General features: G+C 35.7%; 1 protein-coding gene across 1 annotated transcript; it reads left to right on the top strand.

Moving 5' to 3' along the window:
• Positions 1–15,075: 15,075 nt before the first annotated feature.
• On the top strand, positions 15,076–15,528 carry LOC128858283 (uncharacterized). The gene has a single exon (XM_054094434.1). The coding sequence runs from the start codon at positions 15,076–15,078 to the stop codon at positions 15,526–15,528; it is 453 nt and encodes a 150-aa protein (XP_053950409.1).
• Positions 15,529–21,644: the final 6,116 nt, after the last annotated feature.

The following is a 21,644-nucleotide window of genomic DNA, read 5'->3' as shown; positions in this document are numbered from 1 at the left end:
ATAACATAACATAACATAACATAACATAACATAACATAACATAACATAACATTACATAACATAACATAACATAACATAACATAACATAACATAACATAACATAACATAACATAACATAACATAACATAACATAACATAACATGACATAACATAACATAACATAACATAACATAACATAACATAACATAACATAACATAACATAACATAACATAACATAACATAACATAACATAACATAACATAACATAACATAACATAACATAACATAACATAACATAACATAACATAACATAACATAACATAACATAACATAACATATCATAACATAACATAACATAACATATCATAACATAACATAACATGCTGTTCAAGCAAGGTAACGACGCATGAGCAAGATAACGACGCATTTTTTGGTGCGTGCAGCCGGCTACATAGAATTATAAGACATTAATAACATTAAAACAACAGGTATTATTAACAAACTTGGTTTTATTTTAAATTCTTCAAGTAAATCAAATTAATAATAATCAATAAGATGCAAATACAAATACGTGAATTTATATATGTACATTTGCGCATATACATACATATATACGCTCACTTAAATAGGAGAGAGCAAGATGTCGAACGTTGCCTTTCGTTTGCTTTGTCGTTCGTTCCGCGCCTTCGCTTGCAGTTCATTCAAGGTAACGACAATAAGCAAGGTAACGACAATGAGCAAGGTAACGGCAATGAGCAAGGTAACGACAATGAGCAAGGTAACGACAAATGACCAAGGTAACGACACATTTTTTCGTGCGTGCAGCCGGCTAAATCGAATTATAAGACGTTATCACGTCAAAAAGTCTGCATATTCCAAACATATCAGTGTATTACATTTTTTTTTGATGACTAGTCATTCTATCTAATTACAGAACAATCTTTAGAATGGAACACCCCACTTTATATGGTGTTCATGGATTTCCAGAAGGCTGTTGATACCAACAAGCGCACTGCAATATAGTCTTCCTTGAAAAAAAAGGAGTTCCTACAAAAATTGTGCAGATTATAAAGGCACTCTACTATACTGCAGAGCGAACAGCTCTCCACAATGGCGCCACAAGCACTACATTTAGAACAATATCCAGCGTAAAACAGGGCTATCTACTGTCACCACTTCTTTTCGCGGTCACACTCGACGAAGTGATGAACGCTATCCCGCCAACTACACGACCTCGACTACGCTGACAACATTTTCCTACTTTCACACAGGCATTCCGACATGCAGGCCAAAACCGTTTTTCTAGTCACCGCGAAACGTTGGTCTAGAAATAAACAGCAAGAAAACGGTAGCACTGAGAGTGGTGGAACTGAAGAAGACGCAGAAAACTGTCTACGTAAAGTTAGGTCAGCTTTTGGACGGTTACAGCCAATTTGGAAAAGTACACAAATCTCGCAGAAAACTATATTATGTGACGGTGAAACGTGGCTGGTGTCGAGGAGCATTACGCAGAAACTACAAACCTTCACAAATAAATGCCTTCGGAGTATATGTAAATTCTTTTGGCCGAAGACTATCCAAAATACGGACTTGTGGCAGATCACCGAGCAAGATCCAATCCAAAAGATGATAAGAGGTCGTAAATGGCGGTGGGTCGGGCACTCTCTCAGAAAGGACAGTGAAAGCATTAGCAGAGCAGGATTGGAATGAAGTCTACAAGAATGCACGTCCACGAAATACTTGGGGGCGTTCTAACCTTCATGAATTGCAAGCAGTTCACCAAACGTGGGATGTCGTAAAGAAAACAGCGATTAATGCAGATTAATAGAGTAAGATTTAAACAGTTTGTTGAAGCCCAAGGGTAATAATAAAGGAATAAAACAAAAAAAAATTTCCTAATGAATTTTTCGGGAAACTTTTAGAGTGGTACGTCATCACTGTCTGATTCAGAGGATGGTAAGTCAGCATGCACTTCTCTGAACGTGTCGCTTTGAGTACTCATATGAACAAAGGCATTATCAGACACCTGCTCTTCATTCAAATACTATGTACCAAAATTATCTTCGTCAAAAAGGGCTCGTAATATTTCAGATTTTATTAGCCCAGACATCTTTTAACCCATTTTCTACCGCCGTTGCGTTTTCGCAACAGGAACTTTGAACCTTTGTGGCTACAGTAAAAAAAAGATATCTTTAAAATGTTATATTTTATATTGTAAATACATAAATACTTCGAGCAGTGAGGATGAAGGCGAAGTAGTTTCAACTAAACGAATGAAAATTGTTAAGCCTCTTTCGAAAACAATAACTTCTGTCGTATATATTCCACCAGCAGATGTTGATGCTGTAAGTGACGAAGAACTTATTGACGATAATGAGATGATAACAGAGGTACCAGCTATGACGGATGTTTGTGGAGTGTTGGAGGTCGAACATGAATCAGATGTGGAAGATTTTGCGTCGCCGCCGTCATGCTTAGTTGGAATACCTGATGATGGACCATCCTGTTCTGCAAAAACAACTAGGTACACAGCAGAAAAAGATTTCAGTACACCAAACTGGAAAAAAACCGAACGAATTGATTTTAAATTTGGACCCCCTGACGAATCAGGTGTGGAATCTTTAAAAGGCAATATTGTTGATTCTATAAGTGAGTCTGAATATTTTATTCCTATGATAATTTTTGGCTCATAAAATTTTTCTTTCAGGTGGCAAAACACCATTTGAATTGTTTCTGCAGTTCTTCGACGAAGAAATAATGGAAATGCTGGTCGTGAATACAAATATGTATGCTCACCAAAATAATATCGTAGTGGATATTAACAAACAACAGATATATCGTTTCATCGGTTATTTGATACTAAGTGGTTATCATAAAGTACCTCACGTTGAACATTATTGGAGTACACAGTAAACACTTGGTATACCTATAGTAAAGCAAGCTTTATCACGTAATAACTTCCAGTTGATCAAAAGAATATTTCATCTAATGGACAATTATGGGATTGATGCCACAGACAGATTTGCTAAAGTTCGTTCACTTATTGATGCACTGAATCGTAAGTGCATGCAGTTTGGAGTTTGTGAAACGTTTCTGTCAATTGATGAACAAATGATACCATATTTTGGTTGACATTCGTGCAAAATGTTTATTCGTAACAAACCAATTCGATTTGGTTTCAGGTATTGGGCTCTTTGTTCAGACAGCGGTTATTTAAATGCAGTAGCACCATATGGAGGATCGAATGTACCTTATGACAAGAATGTAGGCTTAGGCGCTTCTGTTGTTCTATCATTGTTAGAAAACGTTCGAAATGCAGATAACCATGCCATATATTTTGATAATTTTTTTTCGTCATACTATTTGTTTTGTTTGTTGAGTGGAAAACGTTTCAGAACAACAGGAACTGTAAGATCAAATCGTCCTAGAGGTGCAGAGAAATTGCTAAGCACTGGAAAAAAACTGAAAAAACACCAATACGACTTCTGCTCCGAGATAAATAATAAATTATTTGTTGCTCGTTGGCAAGATAATGCAGAAGTAACAGTCATTTCTAATTTCAAGTCTGTAAACCCACTAGCTGTCTCACAACGTTGGTGCAAAGCCGAGAAGAAAAAAGTATCTGTTGAACAACCTGGACTTATTCAACACATGGGAGGGGTAGACCTACATGATAATGCCGTAGCTAACTATCGCGTTGGTATTCGTGGGAAAAAATGGTGGTGGCCGTTATGGACTAATTCAGTCAATAGTACCACTGTTAACGCTTGGAAAATTCATTGCCTGATATGTAAGGCAGAAGGAACTCGCCATATGTCTCAAATTTCTTTTAAAACTGAAATTGCAGAATCTTTACTTTTATGTTGTGAAGAAGTTTCTGATGAAATAAGTGATTCATCAGACATCGAAGAAGCAGAGACACCAGTCCATTTACCTGGCATAAATGTTCGTGATCATGTCGTATGGAAACCTCCAGGCAACAAACGTAAAAGATGTGCTATGTGTCACTCACAAACTGGTTATGAATGTAAAAAATGTAATTTGAGATTACATCCAAAATGTTTCGATGAATACCATACAGATTTGGGAAATAAGAAAAAATAATGTTTTTTTTTTTTTAATATTGCAAACCTATTACATTGTAAACTTAACAAAATACAACTATATTAATAAAGAGAATTCAAAAAAATACCCAACTACAACTCTTCGTAAGTTATATTATTTCTATGAATAAGATCACAGCGTTTCAACCAGCGTTGCGTTTTCGTAACAGTCTGTCCTGGTGCATCCGGAAGACCTATCGGTCTGAAAATTTGTTAAGGTGATCAGAAGTCCTTTAATACCAACCATACAAAATTTCACGCAATTATCTACACGGAATCTATTACCGGTAGAAGATGGGTTAATAAAAAAATCAACTGCAAATATTAACACATACATAAATACGAGTATATGTGTAAAAAAACACACACATGCCGCACAAGGTGGGGTGTGTGATACCCAAGCGCAATTTATGCACCTGTTAAGCGATTTGAGATGATCACAAAGCTTGGAACTTTGAGTTAAAAAAAAGTTAAGGAAACAAATTTAGCACGAAAAATATAGCAAATTTTGTAAAAGGGTAAAGGACTTAATTACGTGAGCACAAGTTTATAAGTCTATATCTATCTCGATTCCTTTATGCCATACATTTATAACCCCTGTGTGCAAGTGCGTGGGTATAATATGAATTAAATCTAAAGTAACAACATAGCAGCAACCGATTTCAAGGTATATCGAACTATTTTCACATTACATACTGACTATTCGCCTTCTTCTTGCGTACGCATTTATGAATTTCACTTTTCCATCTTTGCACTTCTACAATATCGTCAAAACTTCTTTAATTATCTCAAGTGGTTTATGCATTCAGGCGTTTCTTTGCTAAACTAAGTACATAACTACGCATACATGTATACATTTTTACATTTATGCACCGTAGTTGTTGTTATAATTTCTTTACAAAATACGAAAGAAAAAAATGTATAATAGTACTTATAAAGAAAAAGCAAACAATCATGAATGGTGAATTTTGAATTTAAATATTTTGCACGCATTTCGGCACATTTCTGAGGAATTTTGGCCAAATACTACAAAAATGTGCGTCGTTGTCATTACTGACGATTGCTGAATGAGCTGTTTCGGGGATCAATACATATCATGCTGCCGCTAATGCTCTTCTTAGTGTCTTTGTTTTCTTTGCAGCTGCGCACTGTACAAATAGCTGGCAGCAATTTAACTGATTTCTCTGTAAGTAATTGTTTTTTTTTTTTTTCAATTAGAAATAGTATTCTTCTCTAAGCCTTTTGGTGATCGTTCAGCAATTTTATTGGTACCCTAGCAACAATAGTATTCAAGATCATTGTTGCGTCCCCAAAGTACCGTATGAGGCGGACAGCATCTCATTGGTGTGGCTGGAAGCAGCGTATGCCCTGTCACGCTCGCGTGCAATTGGAATTTGTGTATTATTTACATAGCGTTACATTGATTTTTCCTTGCGTTTGTATAAAAGCTGCTCCGTTAGCTAGATTAACAATCAAAGTTTAATTAACTTTCACACAGCTCACACACTTTGGAAAGTTCTTTTTGGAAGCTGCAGGAAAAGAAGTTCCAAATGAATTATCTCTCACTAATATTTGTCCTTGTTGCGGCTCTAGCGCTCTGCGTAAACGCTGAACCAGAGCCAGAACCCGCGAAAGGTATTCAAATTACTTCAGAAGCTCAAACATTCGACTCTAAATAAAATTTCTTTACTTTCATAGGTCAACGGGCAGCTTTCCCCCGCTTCCGTTTGGCTGGTGATGCCAAGGAAGCTCGCAAAGTTGAATCTGCTGATGACGAAACTGACGGCGTCGCCAACGCCGATACCAATGACAAGAAGGATGTCACCAACAAGAAGGGTTCTGACGGCTCTAGCGGCCGTTTATTTTTGAAGAAGTTTATGCTCTTCAAGAATATGTTTGGCCAGCAACAACAACCTGTCATTCCTATTATCATCGCGGGAAATACCGGCACAGGCAGTTACACAACGCCTACTACCAGTTCACCCACTTTTACCACAATCACCTCCACTGGTTCCTTACCCACAGTTACGGGCACACTTACCACCTCTCCAACCACAACCGCCAGCCGTGGTGACGGGCTCGATCGTCAGGAGGAGGAGGCGCTAGAAGAAGCTGCTGCAGCCATAGACGAGGAACAATTGCAAGCTGCACTCGCAGCGGGCGCACAAGAATATGTAGTAACAGATCAAGAGATTCGCGGTACTTCTGATGCTAAGGCGTCCAAAGGTCCGGCACGCGTAAATTTGCGCCGTCCTGGCGGTAAAAAGGGCCAGATGATCTCTGTGCGCATACCAGCCAAATATCGGAAGTACTTCAAGAACGGCCAAAAGGTAATGTTAAATACAAAGAACCGCCCGGGCAAGCGGCGTACGGTGCAGAAGAAACGCGTCAACAAAACCCGCAGGAGGAGGGTTGGTGGCAAGAGACGTCGTGTGAATAATTAAATTGAATCGCAGAATATAAGAACAGCTTAATAATTCTAATGAGGCGAATGAAAACTTTGTGTCATATTGCAATGAAATACTTTGAGTGTTGTAATTAACTTATTTATATCTTCGAATTAAAATTAAATAAAACCAACCTTTTCAAAAATGCCTGTTCAACTTTGACTTAACAATATCGCGTAAGCAATTTATGTACCAAATTAAACAGGAATGCCGAATCGAAATCGCGGCATATACCCTCACGATTTCCTTTGCGTTTCCTTTGCGAAATTACAAACACACCACTATTTCTTTATACAAATAAAGTAGATTCTGTTTTTATGCGGTATATACGTTCCGCAAGAAACAGCATAAAAAAAGCTACCAGTTCTATAGTAAAACTATAAATACGTTTCAAAAGTGCTAAGAACCGCATAAATCTGAAATAATGTAATAAAATCGCATAAAAAAAGGATACTAGTCCCATATTATAACTATAGATACGTTCCATAGACCGCATGAATCTGAAATAATTAAATAAAATCGCATAAACAAAAAATTGTAATTTTGAAAATTATATTTTTATTTAAGAAACGTCAGAATCGAAAAATAAATTTACATCGTCAGAAATAGAATCAGACAATACCCGCATATTGCGCATTCGTTTAGGATTTGGCGTAAAATCACTTCCGTCACTTGAGGAAATGTACACGTCTGATCTGGATGGTGATGCAGGCGGTTCCATACTTGTAGGGTTAGCATTTCTGATGTAATCTGTGATGATTTTTTGCTTTAGAATCTTGTTTATACAATTCCCGATAGGTCGACATGCATTTTTTTATTTTTTTTAAAAACCGCACTATTTCAAAACCGCATAAAAAAACGCATAAAAACAGAATCTACTGTATAATTCATTCTACAACAAAAACCATATCAAGCAAAATTTCAGACGTGAGCAAAATGTTTCAAAATTGCATCGAAACTTTCATCATTCTAATCAGAATTTTAAGAATTGCTCTGGGTTATCAGTTTTGCAGCCCATTGAATTTTATTATAACAAAGTTTCAAGTCACCACAAAATACGGATGAATTTTAGATATTTTTTTGTTAAAGATGCTAGACTTTTTCTTCCATATAAAAATATTTGAGCATGCACTTTGAACGGAAATCAATTACAAAAATTTTTTCAATTATGTTTTTTATTCTCAACACAAAACTTACCTGTGCTGACCATATAAATAGGGTTGTGGGGAGCATTTATGCTACATAGCGTAAGCTGAGAGTCTCTGCAACATTCACGCCAGAGAAAACGAGGCGCAAATTAGTTCTCCAGCTAATTATGCCTCTCATTACGTACTCTGAGGTGGTATACAGCAAACTCGACTTCACATCTTGCCATAAACTTAATGTGGCATTTAATAACGCCACGCGGTATGTGTATGGGATTGGCAGATATGACCATATCTCTTCCTGGCGAACAAGGTTACTGGGATGCTGCCTCAATAGTTATTTGTCTGCTAGAAATTGTATTTTTTTATGCAAACTTACATTATTCAAGTCTCCGCCAAGAAAGTTGATACCAGTAAGGTCTCGCAGACACAACAAATTCATCGTTCCAAAATTTAATTACCTACCATCATCTAGATTATTTTTCATTAACGCTATTAAAGTGTGGAACTCATTACCCGACACTGTGAAGGCTGGACTTAACAGATTTAACTTCAGGGCACAAGTCTATAATTACTTTAAAAGTGTTTGATTGCATTAAATTAGGGCATTAAATTTCTCTCTACATTCTCTAATTACTCTATTTTTGTTCTTTCTTCTCTAAATCCTTCTTTTCTTTTCCTATTGCTTTTTTCTTCTTATTATTATAGTTAAGTTAAATATATTGGATTATTAAGTTAAATATATTGGATTAATTCGTAAATGAACTGGTGTAAAATTTAGATTAAGAAACTTGTATGTTAAAAATATTCCAGTTGCTTATAATATTGTTGAAGTACTATTAAAAGACCTTAGTCTTACTATGTACTATTTATATAAACAAATAAATAAATAAAATAAATAAAATAAAATAAATATTCAAATTTTGTTTTTAAAACAAATGATGTGGGATTGGTTTTTAATGAATTTATAGACGCTGGGTGCCAAAAGCGCCGATGACGCCTTGGTAGTAGTAGTAGTAGTAGTAATTCTTTATTTATTTATAAATATTTCATCTTACATTTCAATAATTTTTACAATAATTCGTTTAAATATATAAATACATAAAGAAAGAAATAATATTGTAAATTTGTGGCAATAACAATGTTGTCTGTCACAACTCAAAAATTAATCAAAAATTGAACTCTGCAATAAGAAAATTTCTATAGCGTAAGGCTGAGTATATAAAGCAAGTTAGTCTTTTCCAATTATGGCCATTAAGTATATCTATTACTTGTGCTTCATTTAGCTTCGCTGCGTTTAGGTAATTTATTCTGATCTCCTTCAGTACCGGACATCTTCCTAAGAACTGCTGCATATTTTCTTCCTCGTTTAAATTGCAGAGGGTGCATATTTTCTGAGCATTTCCATACGTAGTTGCATTTAGCTTCAGTAAACCACATCTTGCTTTGAAAATTGTAGTAATATCAGCTAGCCGCATATCTTCTTTAATATATGATTCCCCTTTTGAGTAGTCTAAATGTTTATAAATTCGCTTCGCGCTTGACTGTGCTTTTTGCCTTGCCATGTTGATATCTTTTATTTTCATTTCGGTAAGAAGTTGCACACAGCGATCTTGCCAGTCTATAGAGGTGATGTTTTCTTCAAACTTCAGACCGAACTCCATTCCCATGTCGTTCAGATGTTTAAGCCAAAACACATTTTTACTGAAGATGCCTTGTGTTAGTTTGTGTGGGAGTCTGTTGCAATTATATTTATAAATATTTTTCCAGATATACTTCATGTGTAATTCTAAAGAATACATGTGGCTATCTTCTATATTGGTTTCTAATGTTATTGCATAATTTGGAGTGAACTCGGGTAGTTTGAGGATTCTTTTAATAAAGTAACGTTGAAGTTTATTTACCTCATCGATTAAGGCATATCCCCAAACTTGCGCTGCGTAGGTTTGTATCGCTCTGCATACCGCTTGGAACAGATTCCATTTTGATTTTAATGAAATGAATGGCTTCGCTAAAAAATCGTTCCATGTGCAATTAATACTAGCTTTTGCTGAAGTATTTCTGGCTTCTAAGTGTTTGTCGAATGCCATTTTGGGTGTGAGAATGACACCAAGATATTTATATTCGGCCACCAATTTAATTTCTTTACCTTGGCACCACCATTTTTCAGCCTGGGAAAGTCGTCCACCTGTTCTAAAGACCATCATCTCCGATTTATTTGGGTTTACTTCCATATTCCATTCAGCGCAGTATTTCTCCAGGTTATTAATCATGGATTGCATGACTTTAGGGTTATCCGCTAGGAGAACAATATCATCATAAATAGTCGTGCAAATCGTTTAGATATAAAATGAGCAATAATGGCGACAACAGACATCCTTGTTTCACACCAGTGCAGGTTTCAAAATAGTCGGATACTTCTTTTCCCGTCCAAACCGCAGATCTAGTATTATCGTAAATATTTTCTATGAGGTTCGTTATTTTGCTAGATATTCCCATCTGTCGAAGTTTATAAATCATCGGTCTCCTCGGCACCCTGTAGAACGCCGCTTTGAAATCAACAAAATATGCGTAAACTTTTTGACTTTCATGAAACTTTAGATGTACAATAGACGCAAGATTATAAATGTTATCTACAGTTGAATAGTTTCTTCTAAAGCTGGCTTGGAATTCTGTGAGCATGTTGTTTTTTTCTACCCAATTTGCAAGTCTTGCGTTTATCAATCCCATTAACACCTTTGCGATAGAATTCATAAACGATATTCCCCGATAGTTACTGGCTGCATTTACATCTCCCTTCTTAAAAATTGGGAAAATTATCGTTTTTTCAAAAGTTTCATCGATTCTTCCGATCTCAAAAATTATGTTGTATACCTTTGTTAACTCCAACTTAAATTCGAAGCAAACTTTAGCAGCTCATAAGGTATTCTATCTTCTCCAGGCGCTTTATTGATTTTGCATTTTCAATGGTTTTTTCAACTTCCATAAATGTTATATCTTTATCGAGATATTCATCTTTACATAGCGCAGCTGCGTAATAAATGTCTTTTGTTAATTGCGGTTGGTTTAGTAGGCTTTGAAAATAGTATTTAAAATCGTTCGCAGTGATATTTGTACCAACTTGAAATGACTTTCCTCTTATATCCTTCGCTAAACTCCACCATTCTTTTGCATTTGCAGTTTTGTTGATTCGTTTTTCAATTTTTTCGTAATATTCTTTCTTTGCATTTTCACATGCGTTTCTATAAAATTGATTTGCTTGTAGATATTTTTGCTTATCGCCTTCAATGTTAGACTTTCTAAAGTCATTCAGATATTTGAAGGATAGCTCCCTAGCCTTAAAACATTTGAAATTGAACCATGCATTTTTAAAAGTGATTTTAATATTTCTGATGACGCCTTGGTTTTGAAAATGTTTGGTTTTAAGTAATTAGTTTTTAAAATTTCCAAAATTAACCAACATTGCTCCTAGTGAAGTCAGATATCTCAAAAACAACCAATATAAAAACACCAACGAATTTATTCCAAATTTTCACGAAATATGAATATTTGATTTGTTTGAATTTTATTTATCTAAATACATTATGAATACCTATTTAATACCGACATAAATCTACAAAGAATAATTAAGAAATTAATTTTTTATCATAAAAAGTGGCTTCCTGAAAACTTTTAGGTCGTTCTCTAAAAAACGAAAAATAGCTGTCTATATCATTAAGAAAAAGAACAACGAGTAAAGGTACTAAGATATTTCCCTGAGGTATACAATAAAGGAAATCGAAGAAATCCTTTCGATTAACATCACCCTGCACCTATTATTGGCTTAATGGCTACGTCAATAAGCAAAACTGCCATATTTAGGATGAAGGGCAACCCGAAGCCATTCAAGAACAGCCATTACATCCATTGAAAATAACTGTTTGGTTAGCCTATGGACCCAAAGGTTTCAAAGAGGTTGGCGCCAATGTAACAGTGAATGGCGAATCCTATAGCGTCATGACAAACGACTTTGCATGCCGAAAATTGAAGACCGTAATCACCACGATTGAGGCATTGGAAGCCAACATTACTGAAAGTTATTCACGAGGCACCGATCGAAGTCCTCCAGCGAGTCATTCAAAAATGCTGTTTATAGATGGACGAATTACGGCCCAGTTGCGGCCAACATTTAAAAAGGATTATCTTTAAAAAATAAATGTCATGAATGGTTCTACACAAAAATAATAAAGAGAAAAAATTCGACATCTACTCTAATTTGATTACCCTTTACAATCAATTTGGAACCCAGATAAAAACGTGTCAATGCAGTATTCACTAAAGCCTGCTAGGTTGATATGCGTAGACTGTCCAGCGACAAAGCCATACTGGGTTTACGTGCGAAAAAAAACGACAGACGTCTTCGAAAATTATTATTATTTTTATAAATTTATTTATTACATTTTATTATTATTATTATATTATTAAATTTGTTTAACAAAACTTTGAGAATTTCGTGACTTTTACTCGGAGACTCATTTTGAACAATGCAGTGCAATGTGTCCAAACAGTGCAATTAGCTGAGGCAATTACAATTTAAATTATGTCATTGAGTTTGGTGTTCATACAGACACAATTTAGCTTGCACAATTAGTATTTAACAGCTGAAAGCATATCGAGTTTTGTTTCTGAAATATATAAATCAAATGCTGCGCTGGGCTTTGTTCGTCGAAATAGTTCTACACATCTTTTGTTCGTCCAAAGCTTGTATATGGTGCATTCGTCTGGAGACCTCATTATTAGAATTGAGCATATTCAAAAGGTTTCCTTAAATATGCCCTTTCTTCCCTAAATTTCTCCACTCCTATCCCTCCGTCCTAAGTTGTAAGTATATCGTTTTAGTCAGTAAAAACCATTTCAGTTTATTAACTTTTTTGAAAAACTTTTTGGGAAACTTTTGCCTGAATAGTCCGGTTTGTAAAATAATTCCCAGTTTCAATTTTTTTTTCTAAAATTTTTTTTTTTTCTAGTATGGGTTTTATTATTTTTAAAATCGTCATTATTTTTAATCGTCGTTTAAATATTAGTTATAGTCTATCGATATACATATGTGTATACACACATATAAACGCAATAAGTATAATTAGTCCCAGTAGAAAAAAGAAGGAGTGAAAAGCGATTACAGAAGCTCTTCTTTGGAATCGGGAGGACCTTACCATCTCCATGATTTCCTTAATTATTGTTTATATGAAATGAGCCAAAACGCAAGGCATTGCATTTTCGCTTGCGACGGAACATCTTATAGAAGGTGTTATTGCAAGTCATTATGCCACCGCTTGTACGAGAATGCTTTTGAGAAGGCGCTGTCTTCAAGCGCTTCACAAACGCCTGGCAGTATGCCCTTCTTGCTCGCTTACTTTGTAAGGGCTGCAGGAAGCCGTCTTTGTCATGTGATGTTATCTTACTCTCAAACAGCAACGATAATTTCAAAAAATTATTTTAATTTTAATAATTATAAGTATTTTAATAGATGATTTATTTATTTATTTATTTTTTATAAATATGAATTTTAAACAAAAAAGATAAATAAATGTATATTAATTATAATTTTTATAACATTTAAATGTTAATTCTTTTCCTTGTATTCCGTCGTAATTGAAATTAAGGAATACGTCTTTTCCAAATAAATTGTGGATATTTTTGGAAATGCCACCCCTTTCACATATTTTTGTTATGGTATTAATCTGTAAGTAAAAGACAATTTATAAGTTCATCTATTACATGGAGAACTGAATGAAGTATTTATTTACAGTCATGGAGTAACGATCAAGAAAATTTTTTAAAATATTTTTAGTGTGGTTTTCTTACTCGTTATCTGTTTCATATAAATATATGTCGTAAAAAAGTAATTAGGCTTTTTATTTACCAATTCATACTCTGCAAGGTTTGGTATTTCTTCCTCAAGTCGCTTCAATTCATCGACGTTTTTTATTGGAAACATTTGAATTATGTGGGAGTTTTGTTGATTTTTGGCTGCTAGCTGTTCGTATGACTTTGTAACGCCTAAGTTGCCAGTCATTCGCCGGAAAACATTCTTGTTTTCTGCCATTTTTGCCTTAAAATTATGCCAAAGTTTAATTAGAATTTTTTTAACTGCATACAGCTGTGCAGTAGAGGAATAAGCACGTGAGTATTTTCATATGGTAAGCACATTATTTTGCAAACAATTTCATTGACATTACATCACTTTCTTGTAAAACTATACTTCTGATTTTTTCTGCATTACACTTTTTTTTTTGGGGCTTCTACTTTTTCATTCTTTCTTTCACATAGATTAAGTTTGCGTATTCAATTATTTCGTTCCTTTAAAATTTTTCTTTTTATAGAACTCGCGCTCATTCCTCTTCTACCCATCTTTTTATTTATTTAATTTACACTCACTCTTTTTATTATAAATTTTACTTAAGTTATTTCTAACTTTCCGAAGCACGTCTTTTCATCACAAAAATACACTTTTAATAAATTTACAGAAATGAACGCGTCGCTTTTCTTTGTTTGTACCGCTATAACTGTAAATTTCGACAATTGTGTATACAAACGTTAGCTCGTAGCTACGTAGCGGACAGTTTATTTTGCAACACCTTGCCTACTCACTTCTTGAGAAGGGGCACTGGAAGCGCTCTGTGAGCAGTGCTGTTGACATAAGCATTTCACTTGCCTAGAAGCTGTTCTGTAATAGCTTATGAAGGCAAGATATTGCACCATTTCCTTCTGGGGTGTATCTTAGTTTATCTCCAATCGTACACAGTTACTAGCCTTTTATTCACACATTTACTGCAATAACTTTTCTTATTGTATGAGTACTTGTATTTGGGTCAATAGGCGAACTTATTTACTTACCAAAGATATTTATTGGTTTGATAAGCGATCGATCGATCTATTTCAATTATTGAAACGCTTCAACGACGCCAGCCTACACATTAACGAAATCATTTTACATGCACAACGACAAATAACGGTTACCTGTGGCAGAATTATGTGTGTACGTGTAATTACTTCAGCCTGTACACAAGAGGCACTTCAATTGCCCGCAAGTAAGATGATTTGCGAAAGCAGAAACAAAAGTCATCTAAAAGACTTCTATAAAATTCGCTCAGCTTCCAAGCTACATTTATTTGAAAAAGATTAATGAAGGCGAATAGAACACAGCACGAGTAGCTGGCTGTTAATTTCAATCAATTTGAAAAGAAAGTGTATCAATAGCCATGCACCCAAGGAATTTCAGTAAAGCTTTATTTTTAATCAGCCTGCTGAGCTGCTTGGCTGTAGGAAGTAAGTAAATAAATAAAAAATTGAAACAACTTTGTTAAATAAAAATGCATACCATCGAACTAGAAACCTCCACCATTTCACGCATTGCTTTCATGAACGATGCAAATCTCAGGCCAAAATGTCCTTTCGTTGAGGAGGAGACTTTACAAAAACCGGTAGTCGTTATGCGTCTTACAAGAACATCGCTGAATGCTGAAACTGAAATGTTATCAGAGGAAGAGGCAGATGATGACGAGAGCGAAGGCAGTGCTGATGCAACTGGATTCGACCACAATGGTTATACACTCGTTGAACTTAGCAAAACACAAGTGCAACAGCTCTTTGATAGTGGCAAATTACAATTGGTAGAGAGTGAAGATGGGAATACTTCGATGATTAATATGTACAAAGAAAATGCTGGAGATACAGACGATTTGGATGATTTGGACGATGCAGATGAACGGTCCAAAAAGCGCCCTTGGCGCAAAATCAAACGCATACTCCGACGACAACTGGTTAAGAAGCCAAAACGTTATTTTAAGAAAATTGCGCATAGCATCGGTTAGAAGTGCACCTACATACATATAGACATACATACATACAGACATACAATAAATATATATGTATGAGAAGCTTTGCAATGCCATTGAGTGACGATATTAAATTAAAGTACAATGTGTCTAAATTATTATTCTTTTGCTCTTGTTAGTTATTTTCTATAGGGTGGGCCATGTAAAATTTGCTTTTTGAATCGGCTATACAAAAAAACTAATCAATATTTTTTCAAACTTTTTCTTTTATTTTGAAGATTGAACATTGTCATTTATGAATGAAAAATAATATCGTTCAAATGACTGCCACGACTGGCTTTACAGTAGGCCATTCGATCAACCCAATTTTTAAGATTGTTTGGGCTCCAATTTCATGAATGGCAACTTCGATTTCGTGTTTTAAAGCATCAATCGTCTCTGAATGGTTCGCATAGCATTTGTCCTTAACGGCTCCCCACAAAAAATAGTCCGACGGGCTTAAATCACAGCCCCGAGGCGGCCAATTGATATCGGAATTTCGGCTGATTATTCGGTTTTCAAAAACGGTAGCCAAAAGTTCGAGTATTACTTTGGCAGTGTGACAAGCTGCACCATTCTGTTGAAACCAAATGTCGTCCATGTCATCCTCTTCAATTTTTAGAAACAAAAACTCGTTGAGCATGTCATGGTAACGCTCGCCATTCACTGTAACCGCGGCTCGTCGCTCATTTTCGAAAAAAATGGACCGATGATGCCGCCAGACCAAAAACCGCACCAAACAGTGACTCATTGTGGATGCATTTGCTTCTCTACAGTAACGTGTGGATTTTCTGAGCCCCAAATCCGACAATTTTGCTTATTGACGTAGCCACCGATGTGAAAATGAGCTTCATCAGAAAAGAAGAAGAAGACTCACCACTTTGGAAATATGTTTTCAATATTTCCCAATTTTGTTCAAGCGTATAGCGTCTCATTTCGTAAATATCAAACCTTTAAGTAAATTATGAACACATTTGACATGTCATTTGTGTTACCATTCTCAAAAAAATAGGTGGTTCAAAAAGCAAACGCTATATGGCCCACCCTGTAGTATAATAATAATGATAAAATAACACCGCGGCATATACCTTCTGTGTACTTTTGTGATGCTGTTTATGAACAAAGAACGTATCTAAAACTTACGAGTACATGCAAGGTTTGGCTACTAACTAACAAGATTGACACTTCACGTACCCAACGCCACCTTCTCATTCGAATGCAGTAACTCTAACTTTTTTAGAAAAATCTATATGGACCTAGCCTAAGCTTGTATCTGAATGCTTTCGGTTTTTGTTTCTTCGGATGAAAGAGAACGCTACTGGAATGTGCCCGCTCATGCCGAATTGTCTATTCCTAAATATATACACTAGGCCGGTCGATTTGTGGGGAGGCAAAAAAATCGCCCATTGCTCTATGAAAATCATATTCTAGGGATCAAAATAAGAAACTTTGCCGAAGGAACCATACCTCTAAAACGAATTCTGATGTCCCCCAATTTGGGTCGAACTTTTTAGTTTCTTTTCTCATGTAAAGGCCAAAAATGGTGATATTTTGAAATGATTGTATGGGGAACCCCCCAGAGGAGTTCCAGGGGGTGTGCCACTGGTATGGGTGGATCGGCCGTCCAAAGTTAGTGGGGGTCGATCATACATTTGGACTCGATTGGAGCACACTAAATGGGTCAAAGTGGGATTTTTCGTTCGACCCAAATTGGGGGACATCAGAATTCGTTTTAGAGGTATGGTTCCTTCGGCAAAGTTACTTATTTTGATCCCTAGAATACGATTTTCACAGAGCAATGAGCGATTTTTAAATCGGCCCGCCCTAATATACACGCAACCCTCTTTTTACACGGTCTTTTTTACACGATTTTGAAAAACAGGGTTCCCCAATAAAATTTTTTGCACGATGTTTTCGTTCTTGCACGAATCTCAGATCAAACAAGTAAAATAATACTTATTAAGTAAATATGTTTTGTGTAAGATTTAGTAAAGGTACATACATACCTTCAGATGTTCCTTCAAAAACGATGCAAAAAGTACATAGTTGAATTAACCAAGGCCGGCTGTGCATTGAAATTTCATCGGAATCCTCAAGTCGCGTGTAACAAGTATTGTTCAAGGTAGCGCAAAATTAATCATCCAGTTTTCTTTTTGAATCACTGGATAAAAAAATAATTATTTTCAGTGATGTAAATCTTTATTTGACCTTTACCCGCTCATTTGCTTGTCTTTTGTATTCTGCAGCTGCCTCGTTCACAAGTGTGAAATGTGATTGACGTACGACGCCACTTGCAAAATTATAAATTTTCCGATAGGGTGATTAATTTTGCGCCACCTTGTATAAAAACACTCGAGAAAGCCAAATACAGTAGCTAATAGTTAACAGACTTTTTTACAACGAAAAACCAACAGAACTCGGTAATATTTCGAAAGACAGATGGGCAGGACATATCCGACAAATGGCATCTACTGATGATAGCATTTTTGGTTCAGTCCGAATAGTTGCAAAATTGATTTTTTTTAATTTTACTGTACACTAATTTTTCCTTTTTGTAATAAAAGTGAATTGCTTTATTTTAAAAATACTGTATTATGGATTTCATTATTACTTCTTTTACACAGCTTATTGGAAAAATATTTAGAGTTTTTCAATCTTACTATATATGATTTTTAAGTCTGTGAAACATCCCCAAATTTACCATATTTCCACGTATTTTTCACACGATTTTTCCGCACGCTGCCTAGGGAGCGTATCTACCGTGTAAAAAAATAGTTGTACATACACAAGTTGGCACAAAATTATAGTGCGTATTACATGCGATTTTAATATTTTATTTTCATCTGAACACACAAACAATAGTATTGCGATGTCAATTCATTATTTGTTTAAGAGCCATTCGAAATTAACGTATCAGTGTTTTTTTACAATGGATACCCCGAATATCGTGCAGTGTCAAATCGCTTTTCTCTGGAAAATTTATCAGCAATAAAAATTTATAAAGAAACAGTAAAAGTGTTAACGGAATCTTCGCTTTCATTTGCAACTGTACATCGATGGGTTTAAGAGTTCAAACGTGGTCATATAAACGTTGGAGATGAACCACGGAGTGAATGACCAAAAATTCTAATAGGACTATGAATAAGTTCGTGCGGTTTTTTTTTGAAATTTGAAACTTTATTGACGTAAAATGGTTACAAATTTAATATTCAAAATATTGTCCATCGCTTACTACTACTTTTTCCCATCTTTCTGGCAATTCACGGATTCCCTTTGTGAAAAATTCGGTCGGTTTTGCCGCAATCCACGAATCGATCCATTTTTTGACTTCATCGTAATTACGGAAGTGCTGGTCAGCCAGGCCATGTTGCATCGATCGGAAGAGATAGTAATCGGATGGCGCAAGGTCTGGACTATACGGCGGGTGGGGTAGGACATCCCATTTGAGCGTTTCTAAGTATGTTTTGACCACTTGTGCAACATGTGGCCGAGCATTGTCATGTTGCAAAATAACTTTGTCGTGTCTATCGGCGTATTGCGGCCGTTTTTCTCGCAGTGCTCGGCTCAAACGCATCAATTGTCGTCGGTAGACATCCCCCGTAATCGTTTCATTCGGTTTCAGTAGCTCATAATACACAACACCCAGCTGGTCCCACCAGATACACAGCATAACCTTCAGGCCATGAATATTCTGCGCCGACGTCGATGTTGAAGCATGGCCAGGGTATCCATACGTTGCCCGACGTTTTGGATTGTCGTAATGGACCCACTTTTCATCGCCAGTCACAATTCGATGCAAAAAACCCTTTCTTTTGTGCCGTTGAAGCAGTTGTTCGCATGCCATAAAACGGCGTTCAACGTCTCTTGGCTTCAATTCATACGGCACCCAATGGCCTACCTTTCGGATCACTCCCATGGCTTTTAAACGTTTGGAAATGGTTGATTGATCAACTCCCAAAGTTTTTGCAACCTCTTCTTGCGTTTGAGCCGGATCTTGATCGAGCAATTCCTCCAATTCGGTATCCATGAACTTTGGCGGCGCACCCTCGCGTTCTTCGTCTTCCAAGCCAAAATCACCACTTTTAAAGCGTGCAAACCACTTCTGGCACGTTCGCTCAGATAGAGCATGCTCACCATAAACTTCCACCAAGATACAATGACTTTCGGCTGCTTTTTTCTTCATATTAAAATAATGAAGAAGAATTCCCCGCAAAAACACATTATTTGGCACGAAATTCGACATTTTCAAGTGTGGTAAAAATATTGTTGTTTACGCTTCAAATAAAAAACTTATACTGACGTTTGTGCCTTACGACAGTAGCTCTCCAATGAATGTTTGGAAATGTGGATCGATGGAATAATAATCAAGTTACGCCATCTGTTGTAAAACCGAAACGAACTTATTCATAGTCCTATTAACAACACCAGAAATTATTGAACAAGTGTCAATAAGATATCCAATCCGGCATGGAATGTTCCAAACACAACTTGAATTAAATTTTTCTGCTGACCATTTTTCGTATAGTACCTATTACTCTTTCTAAAGCGTAATAATGATGGTAAAGTAATTATGTTAAGACTAGTTCCCCGGTTTGTTTATATTCGAAACGAGTAATGTGAATGTTAGGGGTAGTGGTGTTTATTTTCCTTTCCATCCTAGACTGCTGAACGAAATGGTTTAGGTGACTTGATCAGAGATTTAGGAATTTTTGAATGGCTTCAGAACTTTTAGCTTGTAACGGTTGAAAGCAAGAAATGCATCACCGCTATTCCGGTTTATCATTCAGACGGCTAAGGTCAATTTTAATTTCGTTCCTTCTTAAAAGGCAACAGTTTACGTTTTTCAACGATAGTTCGGTTTAATGAATGGAATGGCATAAAAAAATAAGATTAAAATTTGCGCTATATACACACGTATGTATGTATAGGCTCGTTAATGTACAATTTAACAAGAATTTTCTATGGTAGGTAGGTAGGTGAAATGGCGAAGTACCACTCTGGGACTCGTTTGATACCATTATGAGACCTTCAACAGGCATTTATACAGCCAGCCAGAGCTCTTGATGTAATGGGGGAGATAGATGGGATTTAGGTTGTCGCACTGCCCAACTGAATTAGCACTGAATTTGCTATGATATAAGTATGAAAAATAGCTGAGATGGAAAGATATGAGAATGATAAAAGAGCTCTTGGATTAGCAATATACTTATAGTTACAAGATCAGATCCAAATCTACATACATACATATGTATATCCTCAACTAACACAAACAGGTACTTATGAGTATATCTGAAAAGGTTAAATCTGATGGGTGACCCCCAGTTTTAAGAGGCCACCTTCTTTATTTTACTAAACTATTTAAATATAATTGACGTGATAGTCTTGGTAGTGCGAGGATGTTAAAATCGACGCCTTTGACTCCTGCCTAACATTTTTAACGAAGTTAGTGACGTTTCACAATGAGATTGAGAGAGATGTCGTTTTACAAATTCAATTAATTTGAAATATTGTGCTGCTTTTGAATTTTAACGAATTTTCTATTATTCAATTCACATACGTTATAGTAAATAATAAAAATATATATCTACTTTTGAGAAGAAATGCGAGCTACGACTTTTATTAAGCTCACTACGAGCGCACTAGTTATATCTATATATTAATACGGAGAGCAAAATTTTGTCATACCTTTTTTTTAGTATTTATAGTCAGAGAAAAAAGTTGAAGCATATACCAATGGATAGCACATGAAGAGCCTGTTTATATATATGTATATATATACTAGCAGACCCGGTCACGCGTTGCTGTGGCTAATGTTTTTGTTATATTACATAGTAGTAAACTATTCAAGGCAAACGGTAGAAGAACACCAGTCATGGGGACCACCATGCTTTTTTACACAGATGTCATTTGTAAAAAAACATGGCAACCCCCATGATTGATTTCCTACCACGGTTGATATTGAGCAAAAATCAATACAAAAGAAATAATTAAAAAAATTTTTATTTTTTGTATTCAAGTTAGTAGCAAATGTATGTTACAAAGTTGGTAGTAAGTAACTCGTAATACTTAAACTAATAAATGAGGTAGGTAGGGCACATAGTTTTAAATCTTTA

The sequence above is a fragment of the Anastrepha ludens genome, chromosome 3 (assembly GCF_028408465.1).
Source record: "Anastrepha ludens isolate Willacy chromosome 3, idAnaLude1.1, whole genome shotgun sequence".
Classification (NCBI taxonomy): domain Eukaryota; kingdom Metazoa; phylum Arthropoda; class Insecta; order Diptera; family Tephritidae; genus Anastrepha; species Anastrepha ludens.
The sequence above is the reverse complement of the archived record's forward strand: the minus strand, read 5'-3'. Positions and strand labels throughout refer to the sequence as shown.